The sequence below is a fragment of the Sceloporus occidentalis genome, unplaced genomic scaffold (genome assembly GCF_023333645.1).
Source record: "Sceloporus occidentalis isolate IW3139 unplaced genomic scaffold, rSceOcc1.0.p SCAF_1, whole genome shotgun sequence".
In the NCBI taxonomy this organism is placed as follows: domain Eukaryota; kingdom Metazoa; phylum Chordata; class Lepidosauria; order Squamata; family Phrynosomatidae; genus Sceloporus; species Sceloporus occidentalis.
The window spans coordinates 305,508,861-305,529,201 of NW_028316981.1; the positions used below are offsets into that span (position 1 = coordinate 305,508,861).

The window sequence follows — 20,341 nt, forward strand, 5'->3', positions numbered from 1 at the left end:
TTTCATTATTTTTAATGCCGCCTTTCTCCCCAAAAGGGACCCGTTTGGCGGCTCCCAAGAGAGAGAAACAAACATTTTACTTCACGGTGTTTATCACACACTGGGGCTGACTTCGCCATTAAAGAGAGATTAAAGCGCATTTAAACAAAGCGAAGACGGCAAGTAGTTGCGCAAATGATTGTCACACGCAATTGTGCAAATAAAATGATGTCGGAAATGCATTGTCGCTGGCATCCCAAAAATAAAAAGATGCGCCTCAATGCTTCTTTGTAACCACTTTAATGGCGGGTTTTGTGTGACGTTGTGTGAAACCGTTACGCGTAATCACACAATTTTCCCCCAGGATATAATTCACGGGATAAACTCCAGTGAGAATTTAAAAACAATTAAAATCATTTAAAGCTCCATGTACAAAACCCTGGGATTTGTAGTTTTGTGAGGCATCAGCACTCTTTGGCAGAAAAGGCTAAAGGCCTTGTAAAACTACACATCCCAGCATTCCATAGGGTTGCCATAAGTCAGGACCTCCAAACCGGGACAAATGTAGGACAGATGTAGGGCAACATTTTCAAATGTAGGACACATTTTTTAAAAAATGGAGGACATGCGAAAAAATTGAGGTTTTTAAAAAAAAATCTTAATATAAATGCATGTTTTTTAGGCATGATCAAAATGGAAGACATTTTGGCATTATTCCTAGACAGATGGCAGAAATGTACCTGCCCTCGGGTTCAACTTTACTTCTCAGAAGTGTGTACTTGGGCAAGGGACTGTGGTTTTTCTTCACTGCGCATGAGTTTGTAAAAATCACAGCAAGTTACATTGGCCATGCCTCAGAGGCTTGTTGATATCAATATCACCATCATCATCATCATCATCATCATCACCACTATAATTGGCCAAGAAAGGCAGACTTGTTAGCATTCAAATAGCCATAAATACACAGAAAATGCACTTGCATATATTTAATAATAAAAAATAGTTTAAAAAAACAAGGCAGGGGTGTATATATTTAATAATAAAAATTAATGTAATAAAATAAAAAACAAGCAATAATAAAAATTAATGAAATAAAATAAAAACAAGCAATAATAAAAATTAAGGAAATAAAATAAAAACAAGCAATAATAAAAATTAATAAAATAAAATAAAGACAAGCAATAATAAAAATTAATAAAATAAAATAAAAACAAGCAATAATAAAAATTTATAAAATAAAATAAAAATAAGCAATAATAAAAATTAAGGAAATAAAATAAAAACAAGCAATAATAAAAATTAAGGAAATAAAATAAAAACAAGCAATAATAAAAATTAATGAAATAAAATAAAACAAGCAATAATAAAAATTAATGAAATAAAATAAAGACAAGCAATAATAAAAATTAAGGAAATAAAATAAAAACAAGCAATAATAAAAATTAATGAAATAAAATAAAACAAGCAATAATAAAAATTAATGAAATAAAATAAAAACAAGCAATAATAAAAAATAATAAAATAAAATAAAAACAAGCAATAATAAAAATTAATGAAATAAAATAAAAACAAGCAATAATAAAAATTAAGGAAATAAAATAAAAACAAGCAATAATAAAAATTAATGAAATAAAATAAAGACAAGCAATAATAAAAATTAATAAAATAAAATAAAAACAAGCAATAATAAAAATTAATAAAATAAAATAAAAACAAGCAATAATAAAAATTAAAAAAATAAAAAGCAATAATAAAAATTAATAAAATAAAATAAAATAAGTATTTTATATTTTTAAAAATAATTTAAAAAACCCCAAAAAACCAAGGCAGACCTAATGGCCACTGACTCAGCTTTCCTCCTCCTCCTCTGCCCCAATTCTGCCCTTCAAGGCACCCTTCCTCTTCCTCCTCCTCCTCCTCCTCCTCCTCAAGGCTATGGAATCCTGGGAACTGTAGCTCTGTGGACCATTGAGCCTCCTTTTATCAAGAGAGCTCTGGTGCCACAAGAAACTACAATTCCCAGAATCCTATAGCACTGAGCCATGGATGTTTAAGGGGGGGGGGTCAAACTATTTCTGCAGCCTTTTGCTACCCCAAAGCCCTTCCTATTTACAAGCAAGGCAAATCTCTTCCTTCCAAGCCATTGAAAACCAACCCAAGTGGAGGGCTGATTGCTTCTTTCCCATTGGTCAGCTTTGGGAGAAATTTGCATATTACAAGTAAAGGTGTTTAGGGCCTCAAAAACAATCCTGTGATAAAGAATTACAAGAATACCAACGCGGTATACGTTTAAAAGATGAGGCATTTAGACTCCCAGTGAAACATGAACGATTGATGGCCTTTTTTTTCTTTTCTCACTGTAACCTGGAAAGTAAGGCCTCTTGCAAGGCATATATACCAACGTGGGCGGGCAAAAGCTCTGAGTGGCAGATGTCCTGAAGACCTGCTCTCTAGGCTGAGGGAGGCAGGGAGGCAGGGAGGGTGGCACAGAGCCACAGGGAGAGGTGGAGCTGCCTCCAGGGCCTTGCTGGGGGGGGGGGGGGAGTCCTGGGGGCGGGGCCAAGCCGGGGCGGGACCGTGTGGCCCCGCTCCCAGGCGGGATATGGCATCCCTACATAGGATGGGGCTACAGCACTTAAACTGGTATCAAACTGTATTATTTCTTTAGTGTAGATGCACCCTAACAGAGTCTCATAGCATGGTTTCTTGTATACAAGTGCTTCACTTCCCTCCAGCTCTATCATACCAGTTTGACATGAAATAAAAGATGGCAAAATTAATGTTTAAAACATTTTATTTAGCATTGAGAAAGAACTCTGCTTCTTTTCAACACAAATATTCTTGTGACATTCAGGAAAGGAAAGCAAAACGGTTTGGAAGGTAATGTTGTCACTGACGTATTTTTCTTCAAGCATGTATGCAACCTAAATAGTTCCTTTGCTCACAAAAATATGAAGACTGTTATATAAAATAAATGTAACCAGACGAGAAATAAGCAAAATGGGGCACATTAAAAGCCTTCCTGAAATTAAATGCCTACCTTTGCAAGGAGCCATTCAGACAACTATTTTTCAGTGCAGTCTAAGAACGTAAGTACAGGCAAAGGCAAATTGCTACAGAAATTAAAAACTGCTTCACAAAACTTCCCAACTGAGTCCAACACAAACATACTGATCTGAATTACTGGTAATAATAGATTGCCTTTGGTGCTGAAAAATGTTGTTACAATATTTTCAGGTTGGACTGGTTTGCCCTTGTGGTCTCTTCCAACTCTATGATTCTACTGAGTTTATCACACTGGGGCTAATTTTGGCATTAAAGAGAGATTAAAGTGCATTTAAAGCATCCCATAAACAAATCAAAATGGAGAGTAATTGCGCAAATGATTATCACACACAATTGCACAAATAAGGTGGTATAGGAAATGCATGGTCGCTGAGATCCTGAAAGTAAAAAGATGCACGTTAATGCTTTTTTGTGACCACTTTAATGGCAGGTTTTCTGCGATGCCGTTTAGCATAATTGTGCAATTTTTCTGGGATATTCATGGGATAAACTCCTGATCTTTGAAGGAATGTCATATTGAGGAGGGAGCAAGCTTGTTTTCTGCTGCTCCAGAGAACAAGACCCGGAGCAATGGATGCAAGCTCCAGGAGAAGAGATTCCACCTCAGCATTAGGAAGAACTTCCTGACAGTAAGGGCTGTTTGACAGTGGAACACACTCCTTTCTCGGAGTGTATTGGAGTCTCCTTCCTTAGAGGTCTTTAAGCAGAGGCTGGATGGCCATCTGTCAATGGGGATGCTTTGATTTAGATTTCCTGCATGGCAGAATGGGGTTGGACTGGATGGCCCTTGTGGTCTCTTCCAACTCTACGATTCTATTATCTCCTTCGTGTGCTAAACTGTTATGATTCAATTTCTTCCCTGTCATTTTAATTTTAGTATTTAAGTGCCTTTTTTTTCTTCTTCTGGAAAGGGCATCCATACTTTTCATCAGATTTTCAGTGTGCCTGTGGCTCCAAAAGGTTTAGGAACAGCTGCAGAAGACTTTCATGTGCCTTCATAAATTTATAAATTTAGACAAAGCAGTTGTTTGTTCTCGGGGATCTGAGGACAGGGGTGTTTATCAAACGGGAGGAATTTCTCTTAAATTCGAATGAAAAGAAAATGGGGCCAAAGCTCATTCACTTAAAGTCGCTAGTTTCACGCAATTATGTGAATACGCATTGCATTCGAACTGGCTCCCCATTGCCCAAAAATAGCATGCCATTGCCTGAATTTGCATGTGGCAGTCTATCACGCAATAATGTGAAACCACATGATTGTGTTCGGACTGACTTCCCATTGCCCGAATTTGCGTGTAGTGGGTTATCATGCAATAATGTTAAACCCCATGATTGCATTCAGATTGCTATTGGATTATACTTCCAATTTCCCTTGTCTGATAAACTTCAGGGAGATCTTCCTTGGAAGCCTTTAAACAGAGGCTGGATGGCTATCTGTCGGGTATGCTTTGATTTAGATTTCCTGCACGGCAGGGGGTTGGACAGGATGGCCCTTGCGGTCTCTTCCAACTCTATGATTCTGTGATTCTACTATTGTGCTTTATAATGTTGGTCACTTGAAACTAGCTGAAAGCATGTGGAATTGGATAAGCAACTGACCTAAGCAGACTGTACCAGCTGTTTTTAATTTATTTTTTAATATTTTTTATTCAAAGTTTCCAATGTAATTACGGACATATTGCAAAAGTATCACTCCCCCATGTCTCTACAGAATGCATATGGTCAAAACTTGGAAAAAGTGACCTTTCCAGATTATAACTCCGAGAACCCTCCAGCCAAGACAGTCAACATGTTCACTGGGGGAGTTTTAGTCCAAAGCTTTTTCCAGGTTATCCATATAATACCATGACTATCAGACATTTGATGAATGTCAGCATTCAGATTTGAATAAAGATGATCCCAGATGTAATGGGCAGAGGTCTGCAAACTACAAGAGGCATCAGAAGATGCCAACAGTCACCGCAAACAGTTGTCAGCACAGTTTGTATACCCTAAAAGTGAGACTACATTCATCTTAGATTGACATTCATAGGTGATGATGACACCTACATCACTTCAAGCATCCTTTGTGAATATTCAGTCAACTCAACAGAACAGGAGAAACACATCAGATATTTGGGGGGGAAAATAATTGGGTTTGAAAAAAATAATTTCTTTAAGAACATTTTAAAAAACAAACATATATATATATATATATATATATATATATATAAAATAAGAATTTTATATATATAATAAGAATTTTATACAGAGGACTGCCCTTTCTAATGTTTTTAGCTGTGGTTTTAATTATGTGGTAACTAATGTTGTAATATTGTAATTGTTTTTAACTCTGTTGTGATCCCGCCTCAATCCATCGGGAGAGGCGGGAAGATATAAATAAAAACTATTATTATTATTATTATTATTATTATGGCTTCATATGCTATTGTTCCAAGGTAGTCTTCCCCAAACTGGTACCCCTTGAGATATACTGGACTACTATTCCCATTATCCCTTTCCATCTAGAGCATGCCAGGTTGAGAAAGACTGTTCTAAGGAAGGATGTTCACCTTAATTCAGCTACATCAGGCTGAATCGATATATTAAAGCCAAGCTATTTCACATTAAATACAACTTTTTAAAATGATCACAATCTCCTTTGGCATTTTTAGAAAAGCAGGTCAACATTTTCTTTGCAAGGCATCTTTTCCACATCCATTTTATCCATGTAAGACCAAAGAAAAGTCACTCTCCGTCATCCGGTCATGCAAATACTCCTGAATTTAAAGATTGGTAACCATCACTTTCTCTCTTGCAGGCCAGCACACAGACACTAAGCATTCCAAAGAACTGAAATTGGAAAAGAATAATTAGTATTTTAAGCAACGTTCAAGGTGCTTGGGTCACAATTCAGAAAAATGTACAGTTCAAAAATGTAAACTTTTTTTTTTAAGTTATACAAATTTTCAAATGATTGCAACAGTTTACCTCTCTGTTTCTGTCTCATTTTTAAAAGACATTTTTAGAGCTAACAAATGCTGCTCCCAGACACTGCAGAATTAATGCTGTTTTACACCGTTTCAACTGTCATGACTCTATCCTATGGAGTCCTGGGATTTGCAGTTTGTTGTGCCACCAGAACTTTCCAACAGAGAAAGCTAAATATCTCACAGAACTATTAATCCCAGAATTCTATAGCAATCAGCCATGGCTGTTAAAGCAGTATCAAACTGCATTAGTTTTGAAGTGCAGATGCAGCCCAAGGAGGCCTAAATCAAAAATGAAGGTAGTTTGTGCACTTATATTTTTGCTTGTCTGAAGATGGCGATGTTGCTTTATTTTGCTATATAGCACCTTCTCATTCACAGCAAACCAGGGAAAGCAGCCAAAGGACTACCTCTAATACAAAAAAATGGAATATAAGATTAGTCAGCTTCCAAACACATATTTCTATTAAGAACAAGGAGGGAGACCTAAAAAATTGGCCATTTCTCCTATCTGTAGGCTGACCATATTTCCTTGAGACAAAAATGGGACATTAGGATGGTAAAACTGGATGGGTTTTCGTAATATTCCATATTCATGAAAAAGTAAGACAATAACAACAGGGTTTTTTACATGAAAATATTGAACTGACAGTTATTCTTCAGTGACAGAACAAAAGTTTAACTAGGGATAGAGGGGGAGGTTATATCTCCAAAATGGTCGTACAATGAATATCTATCTGATGAAGTAATGTTACGCAGCAATTTTTGGTCTTTCAGTACCTTATCATAAAACCTCTCACACTCCATGACACAATTTTTTATTCTTGTTTTTGGGGGTTTTTTTATCACAAGAATTTCAAACAACGTTCTTCAAAGCATTTTCACAACCCGACAGGCCATTTTTCTTGGAAATGGGACAAACCAGACAGGTTTATTAAAGCAATGGCATGGTTTGAAATATTTAAAAAACTGTCCTGTCCCACTTAAAACAGTAGGTATGGTGAGTCTATCTATGTGGCTTTTGACCAATACAGCACCAGCACAGTAGAAGTCCAGTTGCTCAGGAGCAGTATGGTCAAGGATGAAAGCAGGAGATTTGTGTGCAGCCTCCAAAATACTGAAGGTGTTAATATAAGGAGAGAACAGAATGGATAAGACCTCAAAGCCCTGTGGGATAAAATGTGTTGGTCTAACCCCTGTCAATAATGTTTGGTTTGGTTCAGTGCATGGAGAAATAATAAAGGAAGGGTTAGTCTTATTAGTTGAGTTCACAGAAAGAGGAAAAGCTGGAGAGGAAAGGAGATGCAGTTGCCAAGAGTAAGGATTAGGCCCTTTTCACTTTGTAGAAGAGAACAAGATTTTTCAATCTCGTATTTGGAAGGATTCAAAGGTATAGCCATGGCACAGTACAGTCTGCCCAAAAATGGCGGACTGGAGGCATCCGTTTTAATTCTGCGCAACGTCCCTCCAGAGTAAAAAGAATCCAGTTCTTCTGGGGTTTTTTTAGCGGTGCCTGGGTTAAGTCATGAGTGCGCCATTGGCACACTCATGACATAACGGACGCACAGCAATGTATGGATGTTATGCTTCCGTTACGTGAAGATGGTGGTGCACGTGTGGATGGGATGCTGCCAGTAGGCCACCACCGATACACCGTAGGGTTCAGGAGCGTGCAGTTAATGCATGTTCCTGAACCCTAGTATTGGCACTGCTACACGCCATTTGGCCAGTGTGTATCGGGCACATGTTAGTCTGTAGAATCAGTAGGTAGAGAGATCTTGTGGCACCTTTGAAATGAACTGAAAGAAAGAAGTTGGCAGCATGAACTTTTGTAGACTAAAGTCTACTTCCTCAAATGCATTTGGATTTGGGAGGGAACAACAAAAGAGTAGACATTTTATAGTGAAATTTCTGTTATGCATTTGCATCTACTGTTGTATCTTTTACTTAGGATGCAAATGGGAACTTGCAGCAAAGGGATCTTTGAGACTGAGAGAAAGAGGTTGGTAGAATAAACTTTCATACAATAAGTGTATTTCATCACATGCATGGAGTGAATATGCCTAGGAACATACTTTTATAGCCATTAATGAACTGGTTGTACAGGTAGGTGCAAATGGCAACAGGAATGCAAAACATGAGGGTATACTGATTAAGTGACAAGTTCAGTTATTTAGGAGTTTAAGGTTTGTCTCCAAGGTTGCTTGCTGTGCTACTGAGCAGCACATATAGTGGGTCCCTGGTATCTGCTGGGGTTTGGTTCCAGGACATCCTGTAGATACCAAAATATGTGAGTGATTCAGTCCCATTATGACAATGGCATAGTAAAATAGTGTCCCTTATATAAAATGGCAAAATCAAGGTTTGCTTTTTGTATTTTTTAAAATTGATTTTAAATTTTTTTTATTGCATCTAGTGGAAATGGAGTCTGCCAATGGGCTTTGTACTGTGTGTCGACTTATTTTTTTTTTCTCTTTCCTGAACATGCATGTCAGCTGTATTGGTGGTCCTGGAAGTATATGGAAGAAGGAGAAAACATTTATATATGCACAACTTGCATCATTGTATAAGTCTGTCTTAATCCCATGGGCAACTATTAGAATGTTATGCAGCTGCATAGTTAAATCTGGCTGCATTTTTAAAACATTTCCTTCCTTTTCCATCTGAAGTTTGACCAACAGCACTGATTAAATGTATATTTAAACTTTGGAAATACCTTCACAATGGCAAAGCCGAGGATGACAACCATAGCATAGCTAAGGACACTCTGTAGAATAGATTTCACTTTGTCTTCACAGCCCTGCAGGGACATCGAGGGGGGGGGGGGGGACAGATATAGCACACATTAGTTCATACCATTTCCTCCAGAACAAATAATGAAAGAACCTGAGGCAGGTTGTGCAGCCATCATGTATGTGGTCCAGTGGGATGTCTCCTTCAGAGCTGATCAGCAAAACAGCCAAAAACTCTTACTTCAACCCTAGTGAATTCCCAAACAGCTTAATTTCCCAAACAGTTTAATTTTTCAGTTCCAGTTTAATTAGTGCTCACAGTCCTTAAAGGGGGTTTCTGTGCCAGGGATCTGTCTCAGGTTGATTTGGGTGAGGAGAATTCCATCATGCACAGACAGGAAAGGAAATGCACAGCTGGTGAGAAGGAATGATAGGGTCGGTGTAAGAAGGCGAATGGAAAGCAGGAGCCCCATGGAAATAATGCCAGCTAAGTCTGCTGTCCCACTGCAGAATTAATGCAGTTTGGCGCTACTTTATCACAGCTCCAGCTTACAGAATCCTGGGATTTGCAGTTTGTTTAGGAACCAGAGCTCCCTGACAGAGAAGGCTGAATATCTCACAGAACTACAAATCCTAAAAATTTCATAGCATTGACCTATGCAGTAATTCTCCAATGTAGATAAAGCCTAAAACAAAGGCTAGATTGAAGAGAAAGTACTGTAATAGAGTAGAGAACATATGACCTTCTAAATCTTGCTGGACTACAACTCCCATCATTTATTTTCATTTTATATCCTGCCTTTCTGCCACAAATGGGACTCATAGAATCGGTTGGAAGAGACCACAAGGGCCATCCAGTCCAACCTCCTGCCATGCAGGAATACACAATCAAAGCACCCCCGGCAGATGGCCATCCAGCCTCTGTTTAAAAACCTCCAAAGGAGGAGACTCCTCCACACTTGGAGGCAGCATATTACACTGCCAAAAAACTTCTACCATTAGAAGTTCTTCCTAATGTTTATTTGGAATCTCTTTTCCTGTACTTTGACTCCATTGCTCCTGTTCCCTGGAGCGTCAGAAAACAAGTTTCTTCCATCTTCAATATGACATCTTTTCAAATATTTGAACATGGCTATCCTGTCCCCGCTTAACATTCTCTTCTCCAGGCTAAACATACCTGGCTCCCTAAGTCTCTCCTCATATGGCATGGGTTCTAGACGCTTCACCATTTTAGTCGCCCTTCTTTGGACACGCTCCAGCTTCTCAACATCATTTTTAAATTGTGGTGCCCAGAACTGGACACAATATTCCAGGTGGGGGCTGACCAGAGCAGGATAGAGTGACTCTATTACTTCCCTCGATCTAGACACTATACTTCTGTTGATGCAGCCTATCGCATTGGCTTTTTTAGCTGCTGCATGGCACTGTTGACTCATATTCTGCTTGTGGTTTGCTATGATGCCTACATCCCTTTCACATTTATTGTTGGCAAACTTGGTGTCACCCATCCTATATGTGATTCAAGGCAGCTTACAACTGAGTTGCAGAAATACAAATATAAAATGAACAAAACCATCAAAAAAACTTTAAAACATAGTTTTAAAACACACTAATGAAAGAAAATATAGCAACAACCATTAAAAGGAAACCTCCTCAGAAGGCAAGGTCAGTTGTCATAGGTCCACTTGAATAGAAGAATCTGTGTCTATCATGCATGATGGCTGCACAACCTGCCTCAGAAAATAGGAGTGGAGGCAGGCTAGCCTTCCTTCATAGGGAATTCATGGGACTAACAATTAAGAAAGCCCTTACTAGATCTCTTCTGCAGATCTCAGTGCCTCAATCTCCCCAATTCAGTCCTTTATATAGCTGGGAACCAAACTGTATCATCCCTCACTATTGGCCATGATAGGTAGGGCTCATGGGATTTACTATACAACAACATCTGATGGCACATATTTTAGTCAACTCTGTTGCTGCTTCTGGCTTGGAGAATCTAAGCTATGCCTATAATCATAAGCATAAAAGATGAGCCTTGCTGGCTTAGACCAAAGGTTTATCTCTTTTGCAGTTTTATAGGGTTTTTTTGTGTGGGGGGGAGTTGTTTGTGTTCTAGAAGAGTTTATTCCTGACGTTTCGCCTGCATCTGTGGCTGGCATCTTCTTTTGCAGTTTGTTTTCTGCAGCAGCCCATTAGATGCATCTGTGAGGTTGACAAGTTAGACACGATAAGATCTGTCTTGTGCTGTTGCTCTGCAGAAAATGTTTATGGCATGCTGCCTCCAAATATGAGGATTCAGAACTTGGTACAGCTAATAAGTGTGCAACTGAAAGAAAGAGGTTGCTTTCCAAGAATTCAAAATATATGTGGTTCATGTGAAGATTGGCAAAGAGGCACCTGGGAAGCAAGGCCTAACTGGGAACAAGTTCATGCTTGTGTTAGTCTTCAGGTCCTAAGAATACTAATACTCTCATACAGGTTCTGAATGTTGTCTGCTCTTACCTGAGTATTGAGAAATTTTGTCTCACTCAGCTGTCCAGTGCAGTTCTTGCTAACATCTAGCTTGCAGCAACTCAAGGGTACACTGTTGTTCTTGCCGGAGGAATTGTACCACTGGCTACCGATCCAGTCTGTATAATTGATGATGCCACAGCACTGAAGCTGCAAGAAAAACATATGAGATGGAATCGAAGCCAGTATTTACACCATTAAGACTTAAGACATGTTGCCCTACTTTAAGTAACTACAGTTTACAGACCCTCCTGATCCATAATACAGCCATTATAAACTGAAAACACCACAATTATATTTTTTAAATATGGAATCAAGACACTCTATATATCATGGCACCATTAAAATGTAGGGTGGTGATTTTTCAAAATTTTGATAAATTCTTTACTACAAAGAGAAGAAGGTATTAGTTCTTATTCTTATGAAGATCATGTTATTAAACACATTACAGAACAGAACATACTCATAGCATATGTTCAAGAATAAAAATTAGTCTTATGCTGAGAGCAAGATGGAGAACAAATGGAATGAATGAATTAATAAATATTTCTCAATAAAATCTTTTATAAATAGGCACATTCCTCTCTAATAATGGGATGAGAAATATAATGACTGACAAACAAATTCTAAATAAATAATATATTTAGACTTTTCTAGAAACTTTTTCTGGTTGAAAAACAAGGTAAACATCTATTTAAAACAATACTCCAATCAATTTACGTTTCTTCAATAATCCTATTAAAAACCAGCAGTACTACAAATACAGTAACTGTGTTCTACCAGGTGAGTCTATTCATCAGTTTCATTCACTATTTCTTTCTCAACTTGAAGTGAAAGGTGCTCTCCATTTGTGGTGATTGTGCCATTTGCCACATGAATAGGGCTCCCAGGTTGAATACAAGATACGATTCCTATATCTTGGATCTGTTAATAAATGCAAGAGCAGGAGGATGTAGTACCGTTGCTCTTCTGTATCCATGGAATCAACAACCCATGGCTTGAAAATATTTTAAAATATAAACATTCCAGAAAGCAAACCTTCATTTTGCCATTTTATATGAATGACACTATGCCATTGTATTTAATGGAACTTAAGCATCCCTGGATTTTGGGATCCATGGGGAATCCTGGAACCAAATCCCAGCTGATACAAAGAGAACTATATATGGTTTTGCCAGGCAAAACTATGCAACATCTCCTCCCGCAACCCACCTTTCAGCTGTATTCTCTGCTCTTACATGACCTTTTACTGCCCATCCAGATGCTTTTCTCCTGCCCCTTTCAATCTGGCAATGCTACACATAGAATCATAGAATCATAGAATCGTAGAGTTGGAAGAGACCACTAGGGCCATCCAGTCCAACCCCCTGCCATGCAGGAAATCCAGATCAAAGCATCCCTGACAGATGGCCATCCAGCCTCTGTTTAAAGACCTCCAAGGAAGGAGACTCTATCACCCTCCGAGGGAGTGCATTCCACTGTCGAACAGCCCTTACTGTCAGGAAGTTCCTCCTAATGTTGAGGTGGAATCTCTTTTCCTGTAGCTTGCATCCATTGTTCCGGGTCCTGTTCTCTGGAGCAGCAGAAAACAAGCTTGCTCCCTCTTCAACATGACATCCTTTCAAATATTTAAACAGGGCTATCATATCACCTCTTAACCTTCTTTTCTCCAGGCTACATGAACCATAACAAAACACTCTTACAGTGCCGCTGGTTGGCATGGAATGGGCTGTTTTACTTTCCATATTATTACACTTTACTAGTCATTTTGGTAGAGCAATCCAGCAGATAAAAACCAGGCATAACCTATTTTTCTGGGAGAATATCACAGTATATATGCCTCCTTCACCTTTTGGCCCAGCTGTGAGAGGGGGAGCAGAGTGATTTTGCCATAGTTGCTTGGCTTTTCTATTTTCAGACCTTCTAAGAAGAAGAAATGATGCTTGATGTTGCAACCATACCTTTGACCTGGTTGCAGTTAGGGGAGAGGGGGAGAAAATATGCGACCAGCCTAGGGAAACTGTGTTGGCTTTGGAGCAATCCTTGGTGTTGCCTGGGGATCTAGCTTACCATTGGTTGCAAGGAACTCCAGCTTCCATACGATATTCTTATTGTAAAGCATCATTCATCACCAAGAAATTTTATACCAACAGCTTTGTCTCATTGTGATCACTCCTGAATCCATTTTTGGAGTAATGGCGCTAATATGGCCTGATCCATTAAATCAGTGCCTCAAGCAGGGTTCTTTCCCATCAACTGCTTTATTTAAAAGTAGAGATGGTATTAAATTTGGGACCTTCTGCATGCAAGGCCTTTGCTTTACCAACAACATGATGCCACACCTCTCATTTTCATACAGCTGCCCAGTTCCTACACACCTGTTTCTCCCAAAGTCTGTTTGCCTGTCATTAAAAGGGGAGCCACTGCAATCTGCATAGTCTATGTACGAAGATCCAACATGTTTGTAATTCCAAAACTAACATAACAGGTTATTCTACCAGAGGAGAAAGCTTACAACAGTAATGCTAAACAGAATGTGCAGCTTATTTACCTCTCTTTGTAGGTAATCTACGACATGAGACTCTTCTGATTTCCCATCATAGACCTTGAATGCTTGTACCATTGGTTCATGCAAATCTGTTTTTATCTGCAGTAAGGAAGCATGGTACATGTTTTGTGTCAGCAGCCACTCCAAAGTTAACATAATTCTACTCCCATGGCAATATTAAATGAATTAAAAAACAGGGCTCAATACATGTTTGCTACCCAAGTGAAACACACAAGTATCTGAACTGTATGTTAAGTGGAAAGGTGTGGCTAGTATAGAGAGAAAATCAGGAATGAGTGAACAGCAGATAGGGTTGTGTGAAACGATTTACAAAATATTTCGAAAAGTAGGCACAAAAAGTTTTTCCCTTTCTTTTTTTCTTTTCTTTTTGTATACAAAGGTATATAAAACAAAGCTCAGCAGCAAAAGTACCTTGCAACACTTTCACCATGGCCTGGGGAAACAGGGCCATCTGATGAGAAAATGGAGTTATGTGATGGTGAGAGGACAGAATAGGGGGGGGGGAGTTGTTTGTCTTCATGCCTGGGTGTGTCTCTTGCTGTCTACACCATAAGATTATAGGAAGAGACTGGTTTGGTTGTTATCTTCTGTAAACTTCTATACATAGTTCAGACTGACAAGTAGGATAAAAATACTTCAAATAAATTAAGTACATGTTGTAATGTTCAAATGAGCATCCTCTGTGCTCATATCCCAGAAATCAATATAGTGAGCAACCTTACCCTCAGACAGTATGAGGTTTCTGGACTGGTCAGGTGCAAAAGAAGAGTTGTCTTTTATGCCTGTCTGGTTCTCACTATACCAAGCGGATATTCAGGCAGTGAAAATAATCCAGGTACAATCTGAGTTGAATCTTTGTTGTTCACATGCATTTTGAATACATTTGATTAAGCTTCCTTGGAGGGCTGCCAAATAAACCACTTAACCCAGGAGAATGGATTTGAGATTTTTTCTGTGTAAAGATTTGCATTCTCAGCTGTGTGAATAACTGATGTGAATAGAACCAGGATAAATCTGGTTAAAACTCTGCATGCCTTGTGCTTCAAATACATTCACACCCTCATTTCCATCTTTATTCGAGCACTGGCTTGTGTGAGAAAATCAACTCACAGAGATGTGCATAGATGCAGTTTCATAGTGTGAACAACAAAACCAGAATGTGTGAATGAGATTATTCACATTGTCATGCAAAAAAATCAATATCTGAATTCAGCATTCTCTGAACATGCCAGCCACAGATGCTGGTGAAACATCAGGAATAAACTCTTCTAGAACATGGCCATATAGCTTGAAAAAACCCCAAAAAACTATGGATGCCAGCCATGAAAGCCTTTGATTTCACAATGTCTGAATCACTTCCAAGATATCCTGCCTCTTGCATGCTAAGCTCTTGCATATGATTGCAATGCACACATATTCTCAAGAATTACACAACCTTCCAGGGTCCTTTCACTCTGCACAAACACAGCACTATGGTTCCCCTTTAGCTGTCATGATTCCATCCTGTGGAATCCTGGGATCTACAGTTCAGGAAGGGATGTTTAGAATACTCAGCCAGAGAGCATGTGGAGTCACAACGTTATAACTGTGTAGAGTGGTGAAAAGGCCCCAGGTCTGGTATGACCCTATTATAGAGCCCTGTCCCAGCATTAACAAGGTCACAAGAATTCAGTGCTGGGTCTGCCACCTACTTGTATCATTGGCCCAAAAGGCACACAAATATTTTCACCTACCTTTCCTCTGTAAATAAATCCAAGAACAAAGGCTGCCACTTCTGCAACGAAGATCATCAGGATAATGACCAGGAACTGAAATGAGAAGCAATTGAGAGGAGGTCGGGAAGAGAAAGAGAGAAACATGGGAGTATGCATCATCTTTTGGACAGGTGTTGTACACATACATAAAGTAGGAGTGAAACTGGGGTGGAGAGATTTGTCTTTCTCTGCTTCATTGCCAAGCATCACAAGAGATGCAGCCTTAGAAATCCCATCTCCTCCAGATAGTGCCTTGATGTGTCAAAGCTCCAACTGTCTCAAAGCCAGTCTGGCATCACCTAAAAGCTGCATTTGTACATATTCTTGTTCTCCCCAAACTATCATATCCTTGTAGACAGTCTACCTTTCTTTTGTAGAAAATTCTTCACCCAGTTGCCCTATGGCAGAGACTACTAAGAAACATTTGTACATATCCTAGCTGTTTTTGCATCCCTTGGGTCCCCCCAGCTGTTTCTAGGAAGAAAATCCACATTGGCTTTGAAAACCAGGCACACACTCCCTGAGCACCTTATTTTCAAGTGGAAGCATGGCCTTGCAAGCCTGACTTGTAAGCAAGGTGTGGTGGGAACCCAGGCTTTGAATGAACCCTGAACGAACCCTTAAGAAATTTCTGCCATATCTAAATTTCCTGTGATAATTTGTTTGTCTTTCCTTCTGCCGACTATTAGCTTCTAGGAGTGACAGATGCAGATGATGGGTAAGTTACTTGTCTGGGAAAGAGGCTGCTGGCTCCTTCAGGACAATCTAATTATTGCAGAAGGCATTTCCCATGACGGATACACACACTTACCACTCCCAGTCCAACCTTGGACTCACGGATGGTGGCACAGCAGCCAACCAACCCAATTATGAACATTACCACAGCGACACAAATGATGATGACTGCTGGCAAGAGAGCATATTTGTCTTGAAGGAAGGGATCATAGGCCTTGTACGTGTTGAGAACATACCCACCGACATAGGTGAGGCCAGCTGCTGCAGCCTAAAATAAAATAAAATAAAATATAGTTTGTTTCAACCATGAGATCAAACAAATCATTTTAAATTATTACGGCTGTCTCCCCTCCCTTTCCCAGTGAACCCAACTGATTCCTCCCAATATACCTAAAAATGAATTGAATCACAACACCTGTCTGTTTCCATGCCTTGTTCTTGCTGCTGTTGTTGTGTGCCTTCAAGTCATTTTAAATTTATGGCAACCATAAGGTGACCCTATCCTAGGGTTTCCTTAGCAAGATTGGTTAGGCAGTAATTCCCAAACTTTAGTCTTCCAGGGGTTTTAGATTTCAACTCCCAGAAAACCCAGCCACCTTGGGCAAAGGTCAGAAATCCTAGAATCTGGAATCAAAACACTTGGATGACCAAAGTTTGGGAATCCACTGGGTTAGAGGAAGGTTGCCATTGCATTCCTTGTAGGCTAAAAGACTGTGACTCTGGAGACCAGGGTTCAATTCTCCACTGAGCCATGAAAACCCTTTCGATGACCTTGGGCCAGTCACACACTCTAAGCCCCAGAAAACCCAGTGATAAGTTCACCTTAGGATCACCATAGGTTGGAAATGACTTGGAGGCATACAACGATGACAGCAAAAGCCCTTCAAACAGACAGAGGTGTGTGCATCACATAATGCACGAATGTGGATAATAGGTGAATTTTACAGAGAAACACATGGGTCGGTTAACAGAAATCCAATACATTCACTTGATATTTTGGCAGAACACAAGCTTGCTAATAGCTGTTTCCCAGTTGTAAACCCTGCATGTCATGAATTTCAACTACCATATATACTCGACTATAAGTTGACCTCATGTATAAGTTGAGGGCAAGTTTTAGGGCCAAAATTATGGATTTTGATATGACCCATGGATAAGTCAAGGGTAAAATGTAGCAGCATGTAAGAAAGGATATAAAGGATGAAGCAAAGTAAAATGATGCTAAAGATCTCAAAACTTTTGACAGGCATACCTGTTTGTGCTCACCCTAAGGGCTGTATGGATGAGAGAGTAGAGGGGTTGATGATTGTTTTAGTCGCTCCAAGAAGAATTAAGCTCTCACCTTTCACCAGGGGATGGTTCCTTTTCTGATAAGAGTTAAAGTACAGTACTTACATTGACCTGTGGATAAGTCAACCCAAGTTTTTTGGGTCAAATTTTTAAATAAAATTTCTAGACTTATCCCTCACTGCTATTTTGAAAACCTGGCAACAATCAATTAGGGCAGGTAAGCAGTACTCTGCTCTGTTATTCCGAATAGTCGCACAAATTTTAGTTTTTGTACTGTTTTAAACTTCTTTTTTCTCTTTTTTCAGTTAATGTTTTGTTTTAGCATTTTAATTCTGTTTTAATGTTGACCTTTTCTGTATGCATTTAACTATTGTTGCTGTTGTTGTTGTGTGCCTTCATGTCATTTCTGATTCATGGTGCTCCTAAGTTGACTCTATCACAGGGTTTTTCTGGAGCTGAGATAGTGTAACTTGCCCAAGGTGACTTGCAGTGGGTTTGTGAAGGTGGTGGGCTTGACAGAAGAGCCTCTCCTGAGGATCTCAAAGCTTGGACAGGTTCATACAGCTCACACTTGATCTCTAGCAGGGCTGAGCCATTCAGAGCATGCAGCAACCATTACAGCTTGTTGTGACAGTATAATATTTTGCTTAACTAATGCATTCGCCGGGTGGAGGAATGTTATCCATCCAGTCAGGAAGAAAGTCTCTTGAGAAGGGTTCTTAGCTATCAAACAGTTTATTTCAGTTTGCAGAACAAGTAATTAACTTTGAATCTTGTACATTTTCAATGATACTTGTATAAAACGGTGGAACTTTAACCCACAAACTCTTGGATATACCGTATGGTCATCCCTCCATATGTGCAGACGAGTCCACAGTCTCACTATTCACAAGAGGGACAAGATGCTACCTTTAAAATGTGTGCAGTCCCCCGCACACATTACAGGCGTGCACAGCATTATTCTCTAAGGAACTTGAATATGTGCAAGTCACAATTTTTGCGCTGAGAGGGGGGTCCGGAATGGATCCCCTGAAAGTTGGGAGGGGCGACTGTATTCTTTTTTACCATTTGTAATTCAATCACTGCACCACACAAGCAGGCATTTATATGTCTTAGTTCTAGCTAATTTTCTTTAAAAATGAGCAGGCCGCCATCATGGAACTATAAACAACACAATACACAAATATAAAATAGACACTTGAAAAATGATGCATGCATTGCTCATATTAAAATATCTTAACAAGGAAAAAAACATTTCCTTTTTACAAAAACCATGAAGCATGTGAGGCAGACTCATGTGATGCGTTCCATGATATCAATTTGTCATGGCTTTATGACTTCCTCCTTTGCCTAAATATCTGGGAAATCCCAGCATTTATAAGAAAGGTTACAATTCTGTATCCTGGTACTAAGTCCTACTGAACTCAGTAGGGGACACTATATGTCTTCATTGACATATGCAGGATTATTGCCCTGTTAAAAGGTCAGTTCTTTAAAACAAAGGCCAAGATTGTACAGCTAGTTCTTCCATTTAATAATAATTTTAAAGAATTTTACAAGATTTTTAATTCGCATCTTGTCTGTAAGACATCCAGTATTCCCTCAGCTTTTTTGAAAGCTGTAATAAAACCAATCCAAGCAAATTCTGTACTTTGGATATACAGTTGTCCCTCCCAATTTGTGATCTTGCCATTCATGTCCCTCGGTCTTTTGTGGATGGCAAACTGGGAAAAGGAGATAATGCAGTGCACGCCGCAAGTGAAAGCGCACCCCCATTGTAATCAATGGGGCTCCAATATTGGCAATTTTCCCAATTTGTGTAGGGGGTCTGGAACGGATCCCCCGCGAATTGTAAGGGACAACTGTACATTCAATTGCATTTGAGACAGAGGGGGAGGATGAAACAGAAAGGAATGCTCCTATTCATGCTTTTGTTGTTGCTGCTGCTTAAAAATGATAAGGGAGGCTAAGACAAATGGTCATTTTAGGAGAAAGGGTAATCACCATTTGCAAATTATCTGTAATCATGTAAAATGAATTGGCTAGTCACTGCTCAGAAAAGTTAATTTTGTTCCCACAGTACAGAGTCACTAATTTTTCACATACCCTTTAAAATATTGCAGTTCTCTAAAAGGGAGTGTGTTCCTTAGCAGCAGGGATAATCCAGTGTGATGGCCCTGTGGCTCTGCCACATGTCACCCACTTCTTTCCATCTCCCAATTATCATTATCTCCATGCTCTATGCATACCCTCCAAGGCAAGGACAGTCTTGATTAATCCTCTCCTGTCCCACTTGTTCAGTTGCTTTTAAAATGTCCCAGAAACTTGCTCTTCCCTGTAAATCTTGAAATTCTACTACTCTGGAGATCAGGGTTTGAATCCCAGCTTGGCCATGTAAACCCACTGGGTGATCTTGGATGTGTCACACTCTCTCAGCCTCAGAGGATTGCAATGGCAAATCCCTTCTGAAGTAATCTTGCCAAGAAAAGCCCATGATAGATTCACCTTAGATTTGCGACCAGGGTTTTATTCCCCACTTGGTCATAAAACCACCTTGGGCAAATCACATGCTCTCAGCCTCAAATCAAGGCGATGTCAACCCTCCTCTGAGCTAATTTTGCCAAGAAAACCCTATGATACATTCACCTAAGGGTTGCCATAACGACTTGAAGGCACACAACAACAACAACAACAACAACAACAACAAAGAGCTTTGCCAACGAGACCAGAGCATCA

General features: G+C 39.4%; 1 protein-coding gene across 1 annotated transcript in view; it reads right to left on the reverse strand.

Annotated features, from left to right (window-relative positions):
* Nucleotides 1–2,799: 2,799 nt before the first annotated feature.
* Nucleotides 2,800–20,341, reverse strand: part of LOC149324187 (tetraspanin-36-like) — a 35,798-nt gene continuing 18,256 nt past the window's right edge. The window contains exons 2-7 of the mRNA XM_089497409.1: nt 16,392–16,583; nt 15,560–15,634; nt 13,809–13,904; nt 11,249–11,407; nt 8,731–8,814; nt 2,800–5,877 (exon numbers count right to left, since the gene is read on the reverse strand). Of these exons, the coding sequence (XP_089353535.1) occupies nt 5,791–5,877; nt 8,731–8,814; nt 11,249–11,407; nt 13,809–13,904; nt 15,560–15,634; nt 16,392–16,583 (693 nt within the window). The 3' untranslated portion in view covers nt 2,800–5,790. The remainder of the gene's footprint in view (nt 5,878–8,730; nt 8,815–11,248; nt 11,408–13,808; nt 13,905–15,559; nt 15,635–16,391; nt 16,584–20,341) is intronic.